This window comes from Engystomops pustulosus, chromosome 6 (assembly GCF_040894005.1).
Source record: "Engystomops pustulosus chromosome 6, aEngPut4.maternal, whole genome shotgun sequence".
NCBI lineage: Eukaryota > Metazoa > Chordata > Amphibia > Anura > Leptodactylidae > Engystomops > Engystomops pustulosus.
The window spans coordinates 72,129,581-72,152,814 of NC_092416.1; the positions used below are offsets into that span (position 1 = coordinate 72,129,581).

The following is a 23,234-nucleotide window of genomic DNA, read 5'->3' on the forward strand; positions in this document are numbered from 1 at the left end:
ACTTCTGGATTGGGCATCAAAAACTGCATCTCAAAAACTTAACGTGTGGCTTTACTCTCAGTAGCCAAATATGTATCTTTCACTAGCTTAGTAGGATTCCTCACTTATGATTGGAGGGGGGTGCAATGTCAGTTTTTGCCTCAGGAAGCAAAAAGGCTAAAATCGGCCCCGAGTCCAGGGGCCCCCTTTGTCAGTCTTTTGGGGAATTCATTGAACATGGATAAGCTGCCCGGGAACTTCTCCTGAATCCATGTGGCACATATAACTGGAGCTATTTCATTAGTAAGGTTATTCATTTTTTTCCCCTTTTTATTTTTGTAACTGCTTGAATGTGTTGTATGTCTGTTGTTTTATAACCTTTTTTTACTTGACAATTTTATATTTTATGTGTGCACTGTACTTTTTCGTATATTCAATTTTAGACTTACCGGTATTTAGCATAAATACACCAGCTTGGATAGTTGGGCGGGATTTGTCAGGGGCTGAACTACAATGGTAGCAGCCATAGCAGCCGCTATGGGGCCTACAGTGTCAGGGGGCACCATCATCCTACCTCACATACTAAAGAATGGAGGATGTGCACCATTATATATATATATATATATATATATATATATATATATATATATTATGCTGCACATTGTACAGCATAATATGTATATAACATATATGTGATGTATATATACTGTATCAGTGATGTGTCTATGCTCTATGTGTGTGTGCATGAGTGTATAAATGTGTGATTGTAACTTGCATGTGTGAGTATACAAATATGTATATTTCTTAAGTGAGAAGGGGGCCCCATACATATCCTAGTTACGCCACTGGGATTTATGTTGTAAATTGGAAGGCTCCCTAGTGTAGGTGTAAGACAGAACGTGAGAGTGGGGGTTCATCACAGTGTGACTAGTAACAAAAAAAAAAAGGCTTTTAACCCCGTCCCAACTGCCATACAGCTACCGGTGTGTGAGTGCCGGGGCTGCGCTGGAATCAGCGTCTCCGGAAACGGGGAGGAGTCCGCCGCGGTATGACGTCACATCCACTGACGCAGGCCGCCAACCGCGCATGCGCACTTCCAACCCGTATCCAGGCAACGTCAAAGACGCTGCCGGGTAGATAAGAGATGGTAGGTGTAAGCCAATGTAGAACCAGATGAAGCATGATTCTAAATGAGATAAGAATGCCGAGGGTGCCACAGAAAAAAACCCTAACTGGTGAACGTGAATAATAGAAAGAAAATGAATAAAAGGTAAATGAATAAAAAGTGATGTGCAAATTACAATGTGTTAAAGTACATAGTGCATATGTAGACAGTATAAAATGGGAAACCACCGTGTTTGTCCCGGATGAGTTTTTTTTTTATATATCATCACATATTATGGGCACAACCAGACCAACACACACACATATATCTGCATGGGCCCATGCACATTCACCCAACGCACACACCACAACATACAGTCAAAGATATTTCATGATAATTGCATCATAAAATTTATAACAATATAGTAAATACAGAAAAGTACAAAATAATGGGTACTTAAATTTGTCAATATGACCATACAGATCTTAAATACAGAGCCTATATGAGGTCAGGATACACGTGAAGGTAGGACCGGAGACTTGGAAGAAGGCAAGCGTCGATCTAAGCCGGACAGAGACGCTAGATTTGACAGGCTTCTGGAAGGAATAGCACAAGAGCCACTGGGGACCCAGGGTGAAGATGGTTGGAAAGAGCTTCTATAGGGTCAAGTCATGGATCTAAGAATAATAAGGCAATGCAGAGTTGTGATAGGCACGCAAACAAGACAGTAAGCGGAAAAGTAGTATTGGCTGGATATGACTAGGATAAAGATGTTACCCGTGAAGGGTAGGTGCATGCCTGCATGGAATGAAAAAGGGATGAAAAGAGGAATAGAGAGGAAAAGGGGAAAAGAAGAGGGAACGAGAAGAGGAAGAAAAAGAGGGAAAAAAAAAACAAAAGGTGGGTAAGTGAACACAAGAGGTGACCCAAATGTCTATTAAAAACCCGTGGTGGGAGGAATGGCGATACCTGTGGGTGGGATACCCCCTGTGACAGGTAAAACCTGTGGTGTGTAGAGTGATGACCGATTGGCAGGGAAGTGTGAACCTGGTGCTGAGTAAGGCCCAGTGAAAAATGAATGTGGCATAGTGCCACCGAGGGTGAAAAAGTGTAAGTGAATGGTGAGAGAAGAGTGGCAGTGTGCATATACGTGTATCAGGAAGGGGTCACTGTAGCATAGGGTGAGAAAAATGTGAGAAAAGAAAACTTGGATGTGGACTAAAGCATGAGCAGGGAAGAGGCAGAAAGAAGGAAGATACCAATGTGAGGCATGCTGCAGATGTAGGGGCCTGACAGGTGAGTATACCTACTTTTTGTAGAAGCCGGAGAAGAGCATTTCTTCGTTCATCCCCAAGGGAGCCAGTGTTGTCAGTTCAAATATCCATTTGGCTTCGAGTCGGAGAAGGGCCGGGGTTAAATCCCCTCCCCTTATGTTGGGTTGCACTTTGTCAAGGCCGATGATTCTTAGGCTGGAGGGATCACCTCTGTGCACACTGAGAAAGTGTTTTGCAACTGTGGATAGTTGTTTCCCATCCTTGAAGTCTCGTTCCGCATTATTGATCGTAGAGATGTGTTTCTGTGCTGTTTTGCGTAACTCTTCACCGGTCCTACCTTCACGTGTATCCTGACCTCATATAGGCTCTGTATTTAAGATCTGTATGGTCATATTGACCCATTATTTTGTACTTTTCTGTATTTTTCTGTATTTACTATATTGTTATAAATTTTATGATGCGATTATCATGAAATATCTTTGACTGTATGTTGTGGTGTGTGCGTTGGGTGAATGTGCATGGGCCCATGCAGATATATGTGTGTGTGTGTGTGTGTGTTGGTCTGGTTGTGCCCATAATATGTGATGATATATAAAAAAACTCATCCGGGACAAACACTGTGGTTTGCCATTTTATACTGTCTACATTCGTATTTTGTATGCATTACATATGCACTATGCACTTTAATACATTGTAATTTGCACATCACTGCCTCCTATGTACAAGAATATACCTACTATAATACTACCCGCTATGTACAAGAATATAACTACTATAATACTGCCCCCTATGTACAAGAATATAACTACTATAATACTGCCCCCTATGTACAGGAATATAACTGCTATAATACTGTCCCCTATGTACAAGAATATAACTACTATAATACTGCCCCCTATGTACAAGAATATAACTACAATACTGCTCCTATGTGCAATAATATAACTACTATAATACTGCCCCCTATGTACAGGAATATAACTGCTATAATACTGCCAGCAATGTACAAGAATATAACTACTATAATACTGCTCCTATGTGCAATAATATAACTACTATAATACTGCCCCTATGTACAGGAATATAACTACTACTACTATGCCATATAACACCGCCAGCCAGCGCCCCCCACCCCCAGTATATAGCCACCCAGTCCCCCCAGTATACGGCCAGCCATTCTCCACAATATACAACCAGCCAGTCCTCCCAGTATACTGCCAGTCCCCAGTATATAGCCAGCCAGGGCCCTGTTTAAAGCCAGCCAGGCCCCTGTATATAGCCAGCCAGGCCCCCTGTGTATAACCAGCCAGTCCCCTGTACATAGCGAGCCAACCCCCAGTATAAAGCCAGCCAGCCCCCTGTATTTAGCTAACCAGGCCGCTGTATATGGCCAGCCAGTGTCTTGTGTATAGCCACCCCCTGTATTTAGCCAGCCACCCCCCCCCCCCCAAGTATATAGCCAGTCGGTCCCCAGTAACAGAAACTTATCATTTGTCCATTGATGATTGTGCATAGAGCCGACATATCAGAACTGCTGCACAGTATTAGTGTAGGAATAGCAGTTGCATATCTCCTATAGTGGTTCGATCCATACATTTTGATTTTTTTTTTTACGCACAACTGTTGAGTGAAAAAGAACTGAAATGTGTAAACACCCACTGAAAACAACGGCTCAGTAATGCATCCGTGAAAGAGCCCTACGGTTCGCCATTGTCATGCCATGTCGTCTCCACCTAACAGCTGACAATTGTTCCTCGCCAATGATTTTATTATGTAAATCCCTGGACTATGTAGCACAAACGTATCTCGGCGGTGCTCCTTGCCCAATCCCTCTAACATAACAAGTCCCTCCATCACACGTGAGATCCACATTTCTGAATCCAACCCTTACAAAGCTTCGTGAAGGGAACCTATTTGACCTCCACATTTATTACCACTAGAGATAAAATAGCAGCGTATCTAATGCGTCTCCAAAAGTGGTACTTAGGGCGGCCATTTTTTAAAAGTCTATTTACCCTCATACTAATGTCCTAAACATGACAGGAAAATGCAGACACTTGGGCAGTCCTTTTTTCCCTCTAGTGTTTAAAATGGTGACGTCACTCAGCCAATTGAATGCAGCGGAGGTGGAGTCTGCGGTTCGGGGCGTGGTTGCGCGTTGGAGGCGGCTTCCTGTACTGTACCCTTCACAGGCCGCTCAGGTGTCAGAGGCCGGTGATGGGCGCACTGCACGTAACGAGTACGCTCCCTGCCCGCGCTGTGTGACTGGTATGAGAAGCAGCTGACTCTCCTGGCACTGATAAGTAAGCAGCTGGTGGGCAGTGCCCCTGTGATGTATGTGTGTGTGCCCCCAGCCTGTGGTAATGACACCGGTGCTGGATAGCTGTGCCATTGTTACACCCAAAATTGGGATAATTCATAGAAGGGTCATCACTGCGCTGAAACTGAATGGTTTTGGTCATATTTAGCTCCAGTAACAGCTGGATAGGCCCCACGCTAAATATGGGTTATTATTTTTTAAGTGATGAAAAATGTACAGTCTACTACTAGGTGGATGTGTAAATACATAAATAATCATGTAATAATGTAATGTTTAATATGAATGGCCATTTCCATTACTGTATTATTGACTATTGCAGCAGTGGAAGGAGAATCCGCAGTCGTAAGTGACATGTGGGCTCAAAACTATTTGTATTGCAGTTTTTTATGCAGAATGTGGACAGGATTGGTTATATAATTTCATCTGGCTTAATCTCTGGCAAATTTGCATGCACCTAGTTCTGATGGTCAGCTAATGCATCACAGACCATACACTGGCCAAATTTCACAGACCAACCGCAGTGTGTAGAGACAGGATTCTATACGATGCCAATAGTCCCTTCTTCCCTGCAAAACATCAGCGCCTAAGTGTTATCTTGATTCCACTTTGCCGCTGCTGTACCACAGGGAAGCAGGTACTCCTGTCATTGTATATCACTGTGATGCTCCCAGTTTCATTCTCCACCAGCACGATTGTCTGTTTTAGTGATCATCCCCTATGTATCTGAATAGTCTCATTGGCTACTTATTGTTTGTCGCTAATGAAGATGAGTGTGATGCTGCACTGGTCATGTTGGTCGCTCTAGGCCTTTCTCAAACAGATGCTTGATACGTGTATAAACGGTACATCCTAACTGTACGTTATACAATGTATCCATCACCTACCCCCCACAGACCTGGATCCTATGTTGTACTGTATTGTTTTATATTTAACTGGGTAACAGCTCCTGCACATAGACCGTGAATAGTCCTGCCACCGCCTGCTCTTACATTACCAGTTACTAGTGTAGTGATTGCTGGTGGAGTGGGGAGTTTATTTGAAAGGATTTGTATCCTGTTTTACCTCTGTAAATAAAGCATCTCGGATCTTCTCCAAACTCTGATCCAACGCACTCCCGCATGAACAGGTCAAAGTGCTGCAACCTTTTCCATGTTGGTGGTGCTGGTTGCTGCACTCTGCATAGTCAGGTGGCTGGAAGGAGGGAAACTTGGATAGGGAGACAGTGCTTTTCCCCTTTAGTAGACAACTCTAGATTTGGCTACAATAATCACAGGGGCAGGTCACTGAAGGGTTAAGTAGCTCAGGATTGGTTAGTATTGTGCTCCTGGAATGATCTAGTACATGTTCCTGAGTGTACTCAATGTGCGATGCTGTACTGCAATGACTGGTCTGACGGGCGACGTCAGGCTCAGGGTTCATTCCGATTTCCTGATTTATCTAATATCTATATGTCTGAAGGGCAAATATCAGGCACCAGCTGTACCTAGGAGCACTCCAGACAGGTCACGTCGCTGTGTGCTATATATATCTGCCCTTTCACACAGATACACAACATGAGTGGCTGTTTCTGCCTGACGGACTCCTGACATTCACCTTATTTGACCATATGTACATATAGCTCCTGCCTACAGAAATGAACTGTTGTAAAAACTACAACTCTCAGCATGGTTGTCAATGCATGCTGGGACTTTTAGTACACCAACAGCTGGAGGAGCCCTTTATTTGCAAAGGATTGCAGAGTCTGGGTAGTTTAGCCAATATCTTTAGTCCCTACTGATCTACTTGTCCTACCATCCATCTTAAGGCACTGGCAGTGCCAACTCAGCTGTTCTCTTTGTGATATTGTTACTTGAAGTCTTGAAGTGGGAAAATAACTAAGCTGGCATCCCCTGTGTTAAAGATCTCACTAGGAATAAGAGACCCTGCAAGTTTTAGGATAAGATGGGAGCAGGGATCATTGAGGTGACTGTACTTTTTTTTTTTTTTATATTATTCAAAAACTGAAGAATGAAGCAATTTCCATAGTATGTGGATGGCCATTGTTACACTATACCTGATGAAATTAAAGTGAGACGTTCTTTGTGGCTGCTAACACTATATTTATAGATCCCCCAGGAGATGTTTCCTGAGATGGACACAGCATTTTAGAGCTGTAATACAGACTGTAGTTATTGTGTTTATCATTTGGATGATTGAAGAGACAATTCTGAAAATGAAACCTTGTCAGTGTAACTTTCCAGGCTACTGCTTGTCCACCTAAGGAATTCAAGGCCTCTCCTAGGACTTAACCATGATATTTCTACTTAATGACAACCATTCCATAATCTTGAAAGCAGAAATGAAGGTACACAGGAAGGATATTAGTATATTGGAGAATTAAATAACTTTTCATTAGGGGAAGAAAATATTGAACTTCCCTTTAAATGTTTTGAGTACTCTGTATTTTGTCTACTTCCTTTTTATCTGCATTGTGTGGACTGGTAGTACAGGGATATAAGACACATTAGATCGCATAAGACCTGTCAGTTCTAGGCACCAGACTGTCACGTTGTGTGAATTTCCCATAAAACCTTTAGATTTGCTTATGTTTATGACGTGCTAGTTCCCAAAGCTCCTTATAAACGCAGCTCACAATGTTTCATTGACTCTACACCTACTGATGGGGATTAAAGATTTGGCCGTGTCTACGCAGGTTGAGGTCCGTACCGTGGTACAGCTGGTCAATATATGAGTGCAGTCTGATGAAATTGCCACCTAAATGTCTTTACAAATCGGAATCATTTCTCTCTGTCCACAGCGCAATGTCCCTTCTGTTTATACGACCGACAGCTAAAAACTCCACTAAGAAAGACAAGAGATACATGGCTGACGTCAGCGCATCACCGCTTAAGCACTTTGTGACTGCCAAGAAGAAGATCAATGGCATCTTCGATCAGCTTGGGGCCTATATCCAGGAAAGCTACAACTTCCTGGAAGGTAAGGAATGAATATATATACCGTATTTTTCGGACTATAAGACGCACTGGACCATAGGACGCACCTAGGTTTTAGAGGAGGAAAAATAAGAAAAATGTTTTTTCCCCAAATAGTATGCCAAAGTATTTAATAAAGTAACAGTAAATAACTGGGCAGTGCAACCATGTTCCTCTTTGGAGAGGGGCAGGGGCGAGCAGCCTATCTATAGATAGAATTATGCTGGCACGTAGTCAGGGGGTCTCAAGAGTTACCAGGGTTGTATAGGTATGAGTATATGTGACAATGGTCACAAGAGCTTACAATCAATGAGGAGGAGGAGGACACAGGAGATGACAGTGCTTTTACAATGGCCACAACAGCTTACAATCTATAAGGAGGAGGGGACACAGGAGATGACAGTGCTTGTACAATGGTCACAAGAGCTTACAATCAATGAGGAGGAGGGGGACAGAGGAGGTGACAGTGCTTGTACAATGGCCACAAGAGCTTACAATCTATGAGGAGGAGGACACAGGAGATGACAGTGCTTGTACAATGGCCACAAGAGCTTACAATCTATGAGGAGGAGGGGGAAAGGAGGTGACAGTGCTTGTACAAAGGTCACAAGAGCTTACAATCTATAAGGAGGAGGACACAGGAGATGACAGTGCTTGTACAATGGCCACAAGAGCTTACAATCTATGAGGAGGGGGACACAGGAGATGACAGTGCTTGTACAAAGGTCACAAGATCTTACAATCTATGAGGAGGGGGACACAGGAGATGACAGTGCTTGTACAAAGGTCACAAGAGCTTACAATCTATGAGGAGGGGACACAGGAGATGACAGTGCTTGTACAACGCTCACAAGAGCTTACAATCTATGAGGAGGGGGACACATGAGATGACAGTGCTTGTACAACGCTCACAAGAGCTTACAATCTACCAGGGGGACAGCAGCCACTACATACCAGGCAACAAGTGGTTAAGAGTGTGAGAGCAGAGACCCGGGGGAAGTGAGCACTAATCACTTATCTGATCCTGTGCTGGGAGAGCTGGACACAGACACAGCGCTGTACAGGCTCGGCTCCTCTCCGGCTACTTACAAGCGGGGATTGTCAGTGATTTTCTCCTCCCCCTCTCTCTCTCCACTGCTGCCATAATTATCATGTATATCAGTGCCCTGATATACATGATATACATCAGAGCTGGCAGAGCACAGGGGTGCAGCCCTCCATTCCCTCCAGCAGTGGAGGGCTGAGAAGAGGAGAGGAGCGCAGCGGCACTCAGCACAGCCGCTGCGTTACACTGTGAAGGGCTGCGCTTACTGCCAGCATTAGCTGGCAGAGCGCAGCCAGATGCCCTCCATTCCCTACATCTGGACTATAAGACGCACCACTGTTTTTTCCCCATTTTCTGGGGAAAAAAAGTGCGTCTTATAGTCCAGAAAATACGGTATATATATATATATTTACCTCTTTTTAGAAATAAATCCAGTCTTACTGTTAAAAATTGGCTGATGTTGGCCGACGGAATGTGCATTTTATTGTACTATATCTGTAAAAGTGGGGAGGTGAATTATTTCTTATGGCTGAAATTATTACCTGTTTTTTTTTTTGTTTTTTTTTCTGTCTCTTATGTAAATTCTTTTTCTTACTGATTAGAAACCTACCAGAATGCAGAGCTTGATCCAGTCACCTCTGAAGAGCAAGTGCTGGAGGTCAAAGGGTATCTCACCAATGTGAAGGGCATCAGTGAGATACTTGCCCGACGTCACATGAAAGTGGCTTTTTTTGGCAGGTAAGATATACTTCCCTCCTTATTTATATATTGTGGCACCTCCCAAACCAGTTATTTTTGCTGCCAAAAGCCACTCATCTCCACTCCTTACAGGTTTCTTATGCAGAAAACCTCTAGTGACTGCATTATATAATATGAAATTTTGTAGTTGACTGTAAATGCCCAATCCCATTTGCGGCTCTCGACTGCCTCTTGGAAATGACAGCACATGATGGGTTCTTGGAAATGACAGCACGTAACCAATGGTCTCATAACCTGGTCTCAAACATGCCAGGATTAACTCGGAGGTTACGACTGCAATGACTATGATATGTTTGCAAAGAGAGAAGACAGTCCCGGAGTGTTTGTGCTCAGGTATTGTATCCCTTTACTTATTGATGCTTTTTTTTTTTTGCACCAGGACGAGCAATGGGAAAAGCACTGTGATCAATGCTATGCTGTGGGACAAAGTCCTTCCTTCTGGAATTGGCCATACCACTAACTGTTTCTTGCGCGTGGAGGGGAGTGATGGGAATGAGGCCTATCTACTGACTGATGGGTCAGAGGAGAAGAAGAGTGTCAAGGTGAACAAATAGGCTTGTTGGGGAACCTTTACGAAGAATGTGGGAAACTGCACTATGATTCCTCTGTTCGTGTATAATGGAGGGGGCGCCAGATTCATTAAGAACGTGCTCCAGAAATCATGAATCTGGCGCTCCCCTGCACTGGCCTGACCATAGGACGTGCAACAGACTTTGCATGTTAAATCCGGTGCACTGTGGCTAGCACAGCTGCGCCACAAAAGGGTTGTGTGTGTGCCTTAGTGGCGCGGATACTTCTTAAGTACCTGTCCAAGCAGTTTTCACATAAAAGAAAGTGCAAAGCCCTTTTAGTCAATGTGTCCCATTATGTTTTTTGTGTCAGATGTGTTGAAGAGCAAGCTAAAAGTAACCCTTTTGTGAATCACAGCCTCAAAATTTACATTACTGTAAAATCTCTTACTAAATAACAATTTAGTAGTGGTATCCCCAGTGGGCAATGTGCAGTAATCGTGTTGCAATGCTCAAATATTTTTATGCATTATGTCCATTCAGTCTAAACTTGATCCGTTTCTTCCAGACTGTGATGCAGTTAGCTCATGCCCTTCATCAAGATGAACTCCTGGATTCTGGATCCTTGGTCAGTGTTATGTGGCCTAACTCCAAGTGCTCCCTCCTCAAGGATGACCTGGTGTTGATGGACAGGTAACAACAAATTTCATATAACTTCCATGTGACTTTTCATTCTAATGTACTCGGTTTTTGAAACTCAGAATGAACAGTTTTATCATATGGTTTATCTAGGTTTAATTATTCCCCTCTAACAAAGCACTACAGTGTAATACATTGTAAACCTCAAAATCCAACATGATCAACCAGGGACACTAGGCACTGTGAGCGTGGTAATCTTCTTGTATGTTTTATCCATGGCCTCCTTCCTTCTAAAATAAACTTTTAGTAATTATGCTAAAGAGCTGTAAGGGCTGTGGAAAAAGCATTACCAGAGCCCCTTCATTGCATCTTTTAAAAGTTGATTTTAGAAGGAAGGAGGCCATGGATAACAAATATAAGAAGATTACCACAGTGCTACTCCAAACCAGCTCCAGTGGCTGGAGCTATGAGTAAGTGTCCCTGGTTTATCATGCTGGATTTTGATGGTAGATTTCCTTTAAGCCTAACGCTAATCTAAATGACCAAAATTCCATATTATATGCTAATATTACTGTCATGCAGGCCAAGCATGTTGGCGAACCCTGTGACCACTCTGAAAGCTTTTAACATTAATGAGACTAAATATGTTGGACATTAAGCTCTTAGTAGACAGCCATTATGCTATCTCTCTTTTTGCTTCAACACCTCCTGAATGTATTTTACTCTGGACTGTTGTATTATCTTTCTACTAATATAGAGTCTCAAGCATTTTCTTATATTCACATTTTATTTAATGTTAACTCTTGAAAAACCATGAATAAAATCTGAACATAAATATAACTCGCTTTTATAAGTGCTTTGAGGTAGGCCACGTTCATTTTATTTTATGTTTGTTACATAATCTTTATAGAGAATTGCGTTGACGCCTTTAACGCCAGGTAGATTAAGGCTACATTCACACGACCGTATGATTTCTCCAGTCCCGTATTTACGGGCCGTATATACGTGACGTTTTTCATCCGTATGCAGCACGTATGTAACCCGTATTTTATACGTCCCCATAGACTTCTAGGGCATACGGAACTGAAATACGGGAGAAAATAGGACATGCTCTATATTTTTATACGGCTAGTATACGGTACGGTACGGAACGGAGTTAACAACGGCAATATAAATGGTCAGACGTATTGTCCATTGAAATGAATGTGGCCGTATGTAATCCGTAAAAAAAACGGTACGGTACGGATACGGCTGTTTTCATACGTTCGTGTGAATGTAGCCTAAAGGTCAAGAACTGGGATTGGCAAGGGTGTAGGCAGTTTGGTACAGAAATTGTTGTAAAATATTTCTTTAATAAGAAGACAAGTTTGTACGGTAGTGAAAATGCTTATTGCAAAAACAAATCAACAGGGATAAAAATCAACCATACTTTTATTTGACAAATTTCTTGCAGTTCAATTCCTGCAATTACCAGTCTTCACAGCTGATGAAGTTCTTATGGTCTTATGGCTCTGGTGTACAGATGACCACTTAGGCCAGTTATTTTTGCATTGTTGATATAGTCAAGAACGATAGAGGAATGGGCTGTTGCCACTAGTTTGCAATTTAGTAAATTATTGAATTGAACGGTGGCTTGGCCCATTGTCTGGTGGCATTAACTTGTGATTCATTGTCACTTATCTTACACTGTAAGGCCCCTTGCACACGACCGTATATAGGGGTCTTATGCTAGCTGTGCGTAGGCCGCCATAGGAGTGCATTACACATGTTATGGTGAGCATACACATGCCGGAAAAAAGATAGATCATGCTCAATATTTTGCTTCAACAACGGCCCATAGCACGCCTTCCTATGATGAGGGGCCTCTCTAGCGGCACATATTCTACACACGGGTCCTGTGTTCAAGAAGCCTAAACATGTATATTTATTTATTAAACAAATATATAAAATTCCCACATTCCTTTTAATTTGCTGCATCAATGTCTTTTCTATTTTTAGCCCTGGTATTGATGTGACCACGGAGCTGGACAGCTGGATAGATAAGTTTTGCCTTGATGCAGATGTGTTTGTACTGGTGGCAAATTCTGAGTCCACCCTAATGCAGACAGTAAGTGTGTGATATGTTCTAGTTATTGTGAATATCTGGAATATCTGCTCTAACTCCACGCTGTTCATTGACGGTTTTCTTCTGGTGTCCTAGGAAAAGCAGTTTTTCCACAAGGTCAATGAACGTCTCTCCCGACCAAACATCTTTATATTGAACAATCGATGGGATGCATCAGCCTCAGAACCAGAATATATGGATGAGGTGAGCAGGGTCAACTAAGGCTTCTTGGAAAATTTACTTAGATAGAAAGCTGGATGGCAAAAATATGGCTGATGTCATAAAATTATCCATTTTTCAAGGTACTACTGCCACCCTAAGGCTCAGTCCTGGGGAAAATGCCATATACACTAAAACCTTCGAGCCAATATACAATCCTCCAGTAAGAAGCAGGTTACCTACCTTATCTTCACATTTTATATTAGTGAGGTCACTGACAATGGGAACAATTTAGGTATAGTTTTTACAATTCAGCTAATATTTCTTAAGCTGTGTATTCAGAATTTTATAGTTTACATATACAGGGGATCCCCTATTTAAGGACAATCGACTTACAGATGACCCACTTAAGACAGACCTCTCTGCCCACTGTGACCTCTGGTGAAGCTCTCTGGATGCTTTACTATAGTCCCAGATTGCAATAACCAGCTTAAAAGTTTCTGTAATTAAGCTTTACGGATATTCCTAATTTTGAAACTCCAATTGTCACTGGGGCAAAAAAAAATATGTTTGGAACTACAATTATGAAGTATACAGTTTCGACTTGCATACAAATTCAACTTAAGAACAAACCTACGGACCCTATCTTGTACATAACCCGGGGACTGCCTGTATAACAAATTTTTCTAATTAATTAAACCACAGTGTACATATTACAGAGCTTTATTATTATTACAGAACCTGTAGTGATTTAGAGTTACTTCCTGTACTATATTACAGAGCTTCACTCCCTATTCTGCTGGTGGAATATGTACATACATAACTTATCCTGTAGTGATCCTGATGTAGCTCCTTTATAATACTTCAGAACTATTTTGCAGATGATAGCCTCTGTTATTATTATGCGCCCCTGTGCCGCTTCATACATATTTATACACAGTCACCAGCCTATCCATGAATGCTGTTTACCTGACTGCATTCATTTGGCTTTGGCTCAAGAACAATTTGTCACCGCACAGTTATGTAATAATAGCATTTAAGGATTCTCTGTAATGCCTTGTATGATTATTCCAATAGCAACATTACTGTTTGCATCCAGACCACACCCCATCACAGCATGTCTGGATTGGTCATAATTGTGGGTTGTTGTGCCCTGTCTATTATAAAGGTGCCAGGTAAAAACGGGAAATTGAGCCATCTGTCCATAACCAGTGTGTGTTTATCATCCAATGGAAAAACTGAGATTACAGTAGCAGTATAGCATAGCGAATCCCAGTACACTAGCCCTATAAGCGATTGTGCTATTTAGGAAGAGATTTGCACCATCCCAAAGGTCATCACAGCTGTTCCCCCTCTACTCCAAGAGCCGCAGTTTTCTGTTTCTCGTAGACATTATATAGTATTTCTCCCCGCTCTGTAGGTTCGGCGTCAGCACATGGAACGATGCACCAGTTTCTTGGTGGATGAACTCGGAGTCTTGGATCGAACCCAAGCAGGAGACCGCATTTTCTTTGTGTCTGCCAAGGAAGTTCTTAATGCTAGAATACAAAAAGCTCAAGGAATGCCAGAAGGAGGTATTGTAAACAGCCTATCAATGGACCCCATAAATTATTGAGCAGGCTTTAAAAGACTCCAATGACCTAGTGTCTGAGAAGACCTAGAAGCTCAGCTAAACCCGATGAGACTCTGTGATGATATGTTTGCCAAGTGCAATGCTGCTTCTGTTTTCTTTTATTTTGCTTGTTCAGCGCTATGTAGTGAGCCAACAAGAAGTCAGAAGCAGAAATAAACTGCTTCTGCCTTCTCCCCAGGGTCTCTGATGTTTCCAAAAACTGTATACCCCAATAAGCTACTGCGATCTCTACAGGAGCAATATAAGACCTATAATGATGGCAAAAGATATTGCTTAGGACTTGCGTTGCTAGCTATCCAAAGATAGTAGGTCTTTGTCATGAGCTTAACACCTTTACGCATTATGTCATTATGCTGTTATGGTCCCTTGTACATGAACGTCACCAGAGGGAGGAGGGGTGAGTGAGTCATCTTTTCGCCATAGAAAGCCCAGCGGCCTCCCTGTCACATCGTGGTGAGGTACAGTGTGCTCACGGTACCATGATCGGGAGCCATAGACCTCTATGGGGGTTGTGATCTGGCCACAAATTTTGCAACCACATCATGGCTCCCAAAACATTCATGAGGCCAAAGGGTGTATAGAGAAGGCTCACGGGATAAGGCAGGGCAGATGTCTTCTGTATCCTACAGCATAGACCTGCGGTTAGCCGTCCGATTGGTGCAACCGCTGATATCAGCACTTAACCTATTGGTCACCCCCTTGCCCTAGAATGCATATATAAGTTTACAAAAATAATAATAATCATCCCCGTCTGATATTGGCTCTGCTCCTTCTCAGTTATCTATGCACATTTTTTATTATTATTAATTTTTTATTTATTTTTTTTTTCAAAAAGGTGCGTGGCCAAATAGATTTGCGACTTTTTTTTGCACCAGAGGGACATAACACACATAAATATGTTCTTATCTTCTTTCTGATCTTTCCTTTCTGGCTGTAGGTGGAGCTTTAGCTGAAGGTTTTCAAGTGAGGATGTTTGAGTTCCAGAACTTTGAGAGAAGATTTGAGGTAAATTATTATTGTTGATAAGAATCCGATTATTCCATCCTACCATTGAAATATTACCTGGCAAGGTACATCCAGACTTTTCCTATCTTTTTGGCAGGAATGCATCTCCCAGTCAGCTGTAAAAACCAAATTTGAGCAGCATACAATGAGAGCGAAGCACATAGCAGAGGTTCTCCGTCAGATCATGGAGTCCGTGCATGTGGCTGCCCAGGAGCAGAGGTGAGTGTGTTGTGAAAGAAGAACGAGGCCTTTCTATCAGATTGCAGCAATATCCACCTTGTGTCACATCTGTCATCTGTATGCTCTATAACTTACACAGGGTTTACTGCCTTGAAAAGCGGGAAGAGTTCAGGGACCGGTTGGAATTCATTGAGAAACAACTTGAATTGCTGGCAGAAGATTACAGAATGAAAATCAAGCAGATCACAGATGAGGTGGAACATCAGGTGAGAGAATTTACACAAGAAAACTCTTTTTCTGAAAGGTTCAAAATATAAATGTATGCTATAAGGTGGGATAAATGAGGAGAGCAGTCCTTATACTGAGCAGGCTTACTTTCACAAGTAGCACCATGTCTGGAGAGCATGGATTTGTATTATTACTTCATTACTTAAAGAACAATTGTAAAGTATTATAACTTTTGCCTATCTCTGCACTAAGCTAAAAATAAGCAATTCTCTGATTTGCTCTCATTAGCTATCTGCAGTTGTTTGCCTGCTAGCAGGGCTTTTACCTTGTCACCCTGGCTGTTCTCCCTGCCATTGTTGGTTGCCATGGGAATCTGTAGCTGGAGAGGAAGGTGGGTGAATCTTGTTGGGAGGGGCACTAGCAGAGGTAATCCCTCCCCAGCTGTAGCATCTGGGTGCACAAGAATATCAGTCTTGATAATTGCTGGCAACATGAAATAAAAATCTGGGACATTAAGTTATGTCACAAGCTTCAGGTCATCCTACATCCTACAAGGAAGTCTTTTTACATTACCTTATGAGTGTTATGTGAAGAAGACAAAAGCATGATATTGGTATCATTGGAATTTTAAAAACTGTTTTTGTTAAGTAACTTCACATTTCTGCTTTTATATATTGAATACTTTCAGGTGTCAAACGCCATGGCTGAGGAAATCCGTCGCCTCTCTGTGCTGGTAGATGACTTCCAGATGGAGTTTCATCCATCACCCGTGGTTCTTAAAGTATATAGAAATGTGAGTAGCTTTTCTGATTTTTGAAGTCTTCTTGTCTCCTTTGTTGTTTGGATTGGAATTTTTTTTCTCCAATAATTCTCTCCTCCAACAGGAGCTCCATCGACACATAGAGGAAGGGTTGGTCCGAAACCTCTCTGATCGTTGCTCCAGCACCATATCTGTGTCTCTGCAGACAACCCAACAAGAGATGATCGGTAAGGTGAATGTGTGAAGGGCACACACCAGTCCTTCTTGTTTAAAAATCTAGTATTTTTGTATACTGCTACTATGCTAACCTTGTGACCGAATACAAACAAATCATGTGTAGTCTAGTGTTGATCCACTGCAGGCATTACCAACAAACCGTGGAATCAGGGGCAGGTATAAATAAGTAACATATGACTACCGGATCCAACTACACTGGCTTTTTTGGTTAAAATTCAATCATAAATTCTGCATATTGGCTGTGTACATGAAAAGGTGCCATACTTTTCTCTAGTCTTAAATGAGTGTCTGGCTTTTATTTTCTCCTTTTCATGTAGATGGTCTATTGCCTCTTTTACCATCATCCACTCGCTCCCAGATTGACTTGTTGGTTCCCCGCCAGAGCTTCAGCTTAAGCTATGACCTGAGTTGTGACAAGCTGTGTGCTGACTTCCAAGAAGACATTCAATTTCACTTCTCTCTCGGGTGGACGATGCTTGTGAACCGATTCCTAGGACCCAAGAACAGCCGCAGAGCTTTGATGGCTTATAATGACCAGGTTGGTGGAACATATACATACATTTTTGTAGCTCTTGCCGTTTTACCTCTAACATGTATGTATTGCTACTGTCTTCAGATACCACGTGCAATGACCCCAGTGAATCCCAGTATGCCACCAATGCAGCAGGGGGCTATGACCCAAGAAGAACTTATGGTTTCTATGGTGACTGGATTGGCTTCACTCACCTCCCGAACATCTATGGGTATTTTGGTTGTTGGAGGAGTGGTAAGTGCACTCTTACTACTAGTGTTCTTATAGCCTTGAGGATATGTTACACTCATCTGATGTGTAGGAGGGGATGTTGATCTGTTTGTAGTTCATGTGTGGCTGACCAAATGTAGGAGAGTGGAAGCTTTTTAGCCATTTTAGAAAAAGTAATTGAGCATTTCTATGGAATGTTTTCCAGGTCTGGAAGGCAGTAGGCTGGCGGCTTATTGCCTTGTCTTTCGGCCTATACGGGCTCTTGTATGTTTATGAGCGCCTCACTTGGACGACTAAAGCTAAAGAAAGAGCCTTCAAACGTCAGTTTGTGGACTACGCAGCTGAGAAACTCCAGCTAATAGTTAGCTACACCGGTTCCAACTGTAGTCACCAAGTGCAACAGTAAGTTGGTGGATCCAGATCTTATGCATCAAAGTAATTAAGCAAATTTTACAATTTAGGTATTCCATTAGTCTAGTTCGGTAAGTCTATGAAATTAGATTTTTTATTGATGTGTACCCTGTCCGAAATACTTCATATTTTGGATTAATTGCTTTGACCTGGGAGCTGAGCACCTATGATCGGAGGTAGTGCCAGTGAACTTTTTCTTTCTACCTCACTATTATTTGGAGTCATGAGTTATATTCCTTACTTACCTTATACTGATCCTGTGTTATACCCTGGATTGTGTTAGGGTCTCATCTCTACTCTTATTTCTGTTTTTTTTTTTTTGTTCAGTTTTTGGGACAGGAAAATAAAAATATTAGCATTGATGGATATATTGCATTTTTTTGTAATAGTATGCAGTGCTATCTTTTCTGCCACTTTTTTTTAAGAAATCCACAAGGGCAACATTGCCAAGTTCATCTGCTGGGAGATTACAGATTTAAAGCTACTCTGATTTTTTTTTCTCACAAATGAGCTTATGTGATAACTTTGCCAGTTACTTTCATTAGCTAAGTGCAGCATTTTCTTTGCTATCCTCCTCAGTTTAGTGTGTCCCTGTATTATCCGTCTCCCTGGCTGTGGTGGCTGTATACACTTTGCAGAGCCCAGTGGATATACCTGTAGGAATCTGACTGGATTTTCTGATAAGTTACTTAAAGGGGAACCTGTCATCAAGAACAGGCATAATAAACTTTACAACTTCCCTCCCCCTCTGTCTCCTCCCACCAGTAAAATTGCTCCACAAATTTTTTCAGCCTTTTTTATGTTGCCTCCACCCAATTCCGCCATTGGGCTCTGCCCATCGTAGTTTTGCTCCACCTATCATAGGGTGTGTGATCTGCAGTCAGCAGCAGGAACGTCCTTGCATTGTATTTCTATATAATGCAGAGACTCCCATCCTCTGGACTGTGTACAAAATGGATCAACTTTTCACTGAATTTGCTAATCCTTGTTTCTAATTGTCTTGTTGCACCATTACAGGGAACTCTCTGGGACATTTGCTCACCTGTGTCAGCAGGTTGATGTTACTCGTGAAAATCTAGAACAAGACATAGCAGCGCTGAATAAAAAGATTGAAATCCTGGACAGTCTACAGAGCAGAGCAAAGTTGTTGAGGTAATTTGACCATGTGGAATCATTCACAAAAAAACATTCTGGACTTTCTGCCACTAGTGGGCGATCTGTATACAGCTGGGTACAGATTTCATTCACCTACCTACAGATTTTCATTCTGCCAACTAAGGAATGCAACATTAAAAAATGTGTGAGAAAAATCATGCCCTGTATTCAAGAGAGATTTTATCCCAATGCTCCATTTATTAATTATGTATCTTTGAACTTTTATGATATTATCTTATCTGAGATTTAACTTTTTTTCCAGAAATAAAGCTGGCTGGCTGGACAGCGAACTTAATATGTTCACTCATCAATACCTGGAGCAGAGCTGATGTGGCGGGACCACCATCCCACCAGCGAATGGGAATTTCTATAACCACATCCACTTTCTACGTAATGTCATGCGTCCCAAAATCTCTCTCTATTGTACTCAGAACTGATCCGCTGTGCCATCTACCTTCTGATATGTATAGTTTACATAAATACGCTATGATCTCTGCCATCTCTGAGCTGGCAAATTGTACACAGCTTCTTGTCATGCTGTACTATTGCAACTGTTGCTAAGAAGGTGTTAAGGTCCCCTAAAGAATATATGAAACTACAGCTTTGACTAAAATGCTTGGTTAGTAAAATTGAAAGATGGCAGGTGATACGGTTCATTTATTGTTCATATGGAGACATTAGGTTTATATTGTCCCTGTTTTGTACAGAGAATTCTGGTTCTGGAGAGATATGTGAGTCATTCTAGGGATTTTGGTAAAAAAAAATAACTACAGTAACTTCTGTGCTTTATTGGCCTGTCCCCCAGATGTAGTGTGACAAACCAAGGACTACAAGTACTTTGCTTTTCAATCAGAAAATAGAAACACACCCTGACCTAACAATTGCCCCTCAATGCTTTGGTAGACTTTTACCTTCAGTACAGTTGTGAGAATGTTTCCATTTGCTGAAAGCAAACAGAGATCTTGCAAATGGTGAGGAATTGAAATGCAGAGTTTATTTATATGTTATATAGGAACAATGGCAAGAAGCAAGGGATAGCAATTGGTAGTATATTCTCTCAGTTGATTAACTTGCTACATACTTTACACTATTTATTACATAGCTTAAAGGGGTTGTCTGTGACTCTAAATGAGTGTCCCTTTAATTTAAGATTATTAGAGGTTCAACCCACTGATCAAGTTTCCTGCATTGTGTATGGAACTAGAAGCTGGGGGAGACTCATTATGCCACCTTTGTCAGTTTTCTGGCGGAGAAGGCACATGAATCTCCCCCTATCCTCCAGTTTTCCTGTTTCCCTTTGGGAGTGTTGGGGTGGGGAGCAGGGCAGGCAGGGGTGTGAAGTCCCAGCCTGGAAAACTTTTGGAGACTACAGCAAAAAACTGTATTTGCTAAGAAGCTCAGCTGTCATACAGATGAATGAGAGCATGGCAACTGCAGAATATATGCAGTCTTCTGCATTCTCCTCTATACCTTGTAGAAAAAAACCTGATCAGTGCAAGGCCTGGTCATTGCCTATCCTAAGGAATACGCTATTGAATTGTTGACAACCCCTTTAATTCCAGATGGTGGTATACCCCAAAGCTGCAAAGCAGAAACCAGTATATGTTCGGTAATGTATGTATGCAGTAACTCAACTGTTTGCATAGGTTCACTCAATATGTAACTTATAAAATGGGATGTATAGCTGACTGGCTTATAGCCACATGCTGCTTTTATTACTGGTGCAGCATGTGTCGTTGCCTTAATACATACAATTTTTATTCAGTTATTTATTTTTTTCCTCCCACAGGTGAATATAATCTCACCTTGTCCCCAGTCACATAACCACTTTGTTCCTTTTCCTTTTTGCTTGCGACCCTGATCTTTGGAGCATGGTCGATAGTTTATGCTGCACTTATATCCAGTAATATTGAGAGAATTTGTTTGCCTGTTGTCGTATTTATTTCAGTTTACACTAGTTATATGTTTATATCCTATCAATTCTCTGTGTCTGTTAATACATTTCCAGAATCCTTTTGCACTGGGACATGAGGTTGGTTGTATAAATTGCCCTACTCCTTCCTGTTATAGGACATTGATGTAGACACAGAATAGGAAGAAGAAATGACATGTAGCCTGGGTCATGCATGTAAATGGAATCTTGTTAAATGAAGAGGATGGAAAAGCCTGGAATATAACTTATAATGAGAATACATGTGACTTTTATGCACTGAACCCTTTTCCTTATATGCCAATTTCCCATGTAGGGTATTTATGTCTAGTTTGTAGGACTATTGCAAGTATGATCTGTAAATGTATGAAATAGGAATGTTTTGTATTATTGCACATTGGTGGTCTTGGGTATGTTTTTTTAAACCCCATGATGTCTTTGGTCATGCTATGGCTCTTTGTTGTAGAACTAGAGCTCTCAGCATGTTGTCTATACCAACAAATATACAGTTTTGTCAAAGCTATAAGATAGTATAAACAGTCCTGTTCAAAAAGGATTATAGCTGCCCTGAAAAATTACCACGGTTATGTTATTTTCCGGAATAATCCAAACTGATAGGAATGATCTGATGGGGCCGTGTCCTATTTGTCAAAATTTCCTTGGCTACAAAGCCCCCTATATAGTGCCATACAGTTCCTATAATTATTCATGCACATAATCGCAATTTTTCCTTGGTTCAGGAAGCTGGGCTGCAGAGATCTACAATTTATTTCCAGCCTAACCTTTAACATTGTACTTGTGACAGCGGTAATCTACATGACATGGTAGCACAACCCCCCTCTAAGCGTGTTATTATTGGAGATTAATTGTATTGGGAACAAGAAGAAAAGACACTATTAGCCGAGTGTGCAGAATCCTGGGCATTGTCTGCGTCACTGATCCATTTCACCTATTTTATTTGCCAAAAATGATTTGACTTGAAATGAGAAGCTACTGGTAGAAGGCGCTTCAGCGATGTTAGGCGATATGCACTTTATTTTCCAGGTCTCTCTTGTCATATAGACAGCTTTATTTTCTACAGTGTATTTAATTGTATGTCACTTGCATGTTGGCTGTAACTTTAACTATTAAAAAGAAAATAAAATGAAAAAAAATTCCATAAATCAAAATCCTTGTCTGTGGTGTATCCCAGTGGGTTAATGTGATTTACCGTTTACTTCATGGGGTCAACCATATTATACTTACCTGTTAGATTGGCGTTTGACACTGGAATATGCTGCTCACGTGACTCCCGGGCAGCAACATTCTGCATTTTCTGTGACGTCCCTTGACCTGCTGGCCTGTGGCAGATGAAGGATAGAAGGACCCTCCGTCATAACCACTCTCACAGCCAGGGGCATTGCCAGGGTGGGAAAAGATCCGGGGAACGAGCCCCAATGCACATGTACTGAACTTTCAGTAATTCCTGCCCCTATACATGACCCCCCTTCATATGTGGTTGGGCCTATAGCTACTGTACCTAAAATATCTAGCTACAGAACCAACACCAGAAATCCCTACTTGTTACATCCAGTGACTGCAGGTGACGTGTCCTCCAGCTTCTTTATTAGGCCCAGCATCACCATGTCTCCTCTTCAGCCACGTGTCTTCCCTGTGGAGTTTACCACACAGACATCTTTGTTCTTGTTTGTCTCTACATCTTGTTACCCTAACAGTGTTCTCCTGCTACTACCCCAAACACTCCCCCCTCCTTTACTGTAAAGCCACTTTCACATACATGTATATCACACGCACATTCTGGTTTACGCACAGTACAGTGTCCCCCACCACAGTATATAGCCTCATACTTTACATTACACCCCCTCATTGTGCCACCCACCTTAATAATGTTCCCTAAACCTGAACTACCAAGCAAGAATCTACACTTAATACCTGTGCCCCCTGCCCCACTAATTTGCCCTCAGCGTGACCCTTAACTAAATAATGCCCTGCCTAATTATGCACATATAAAGGAGACACTCACCTAATAATACTTACATTAAGTAATGTCCCCTGCAGCCCCCTCTATTGTTCGCAGAGCCGCCATGT

At 41.8% G+C, this 23,234-nt stretch overlaps 1 protein-coding gene and 1 long non-coding RNA gene across 3 annotated transcripts; one reads left to right on the forward strand and one right to left on the reverse strand.

Moving 5' to 3' along the window:
* The first annotated feature begins 4,484 nt into the window (after nucleotides 1–4,484).
* Nucleotides 4,485–22,488, forward strand: MFN2 (mitofusin 2). Of its 2 annotated transcripts, none has more exons than XM_072156535.1 (18): nucleotides 4,485–4,672; nucleotides 7,476–7,654; nucleotides 9,298–9,433; nucleotides 9,834–9,996; nucleotides 10,532–10,656; nucleotides 12,601–12,709; nucleotides 12,803–12,910; nucleotides 14,286–14,439; nucleotides 15,436–15,503; nucleotides 15,601–15,722; nucleotides 15,823–15,949; nucleotides 16,600–16,704; nucleotides 16,796–16,898; nucleotides 17,226–17,446; nucleotides 17,525–17,674; nucleotides 17,856–18,052; nucleotides 19,079–19,213; nucleotides 19,479–22,488. In XM_072156535.1, exons 2-18 carry the CDS (start codon nucleotides 7,480–7,482, stop codon nucleotides 19,543–19,545), a joined length of 2,265 nt encoding a protein of 754 aa, XP_072012636.1. In that variant the 5' UTR covers nucleotides 4,485–4,672; nucleotides 7,476–7,479; the 3' UTR covers nucleotides 19,546–22,488. The 2 variants fall into 2 exon arrangements, with proteins under 2 accessions (XP_072012636.1, XP_072012635.1); XM_072156534.1 differs by having other exon boundaries at nucleotides 4,485–4,661.
* Nucleotides 21,243–23,187, reverse strand: LOC140135274 (uncharacterized). Its single transcript, XR_011856494.1, has 2 exons — nucleotides 22,392–23,187; nucleotides 21,243–22,270 (listed from the first exon to the last, which is right to left on the reverse strand). It is a non-coding gene; the product is annotated as an uncharacterized lncRNA (long non-coding RNA).
* Between the last annotated feature and the right edge of the window lie 47 nt (nucleotides 23,188–23,234).

Excerpts from the sequence above, each read along its gene's own strand:
- MFN2 (XM_072156535.1), top strand. The coding sequence starts at position 7,480 with ATGTCCCTTCTGTTTATACGACCGACAGCTAAAAACTCCACTAAGAAA. Across the intron at positions 9,997-10,531 it reads AGGAGAAGAAGAGTGTCAAG|ACTGTGATGCAGTTAGCTCA; the intron begins GTGAACAAATAG and ends CGTTTCTTCCAG. Across the intron at positions 12,710-12,802 it reads AGTCCACCCTAATGCAGACA|GAAAAGCAGTTTTTCCACAA; the intron begins GTAAGTGTGTGA and ends CTGGTGTCCTAG.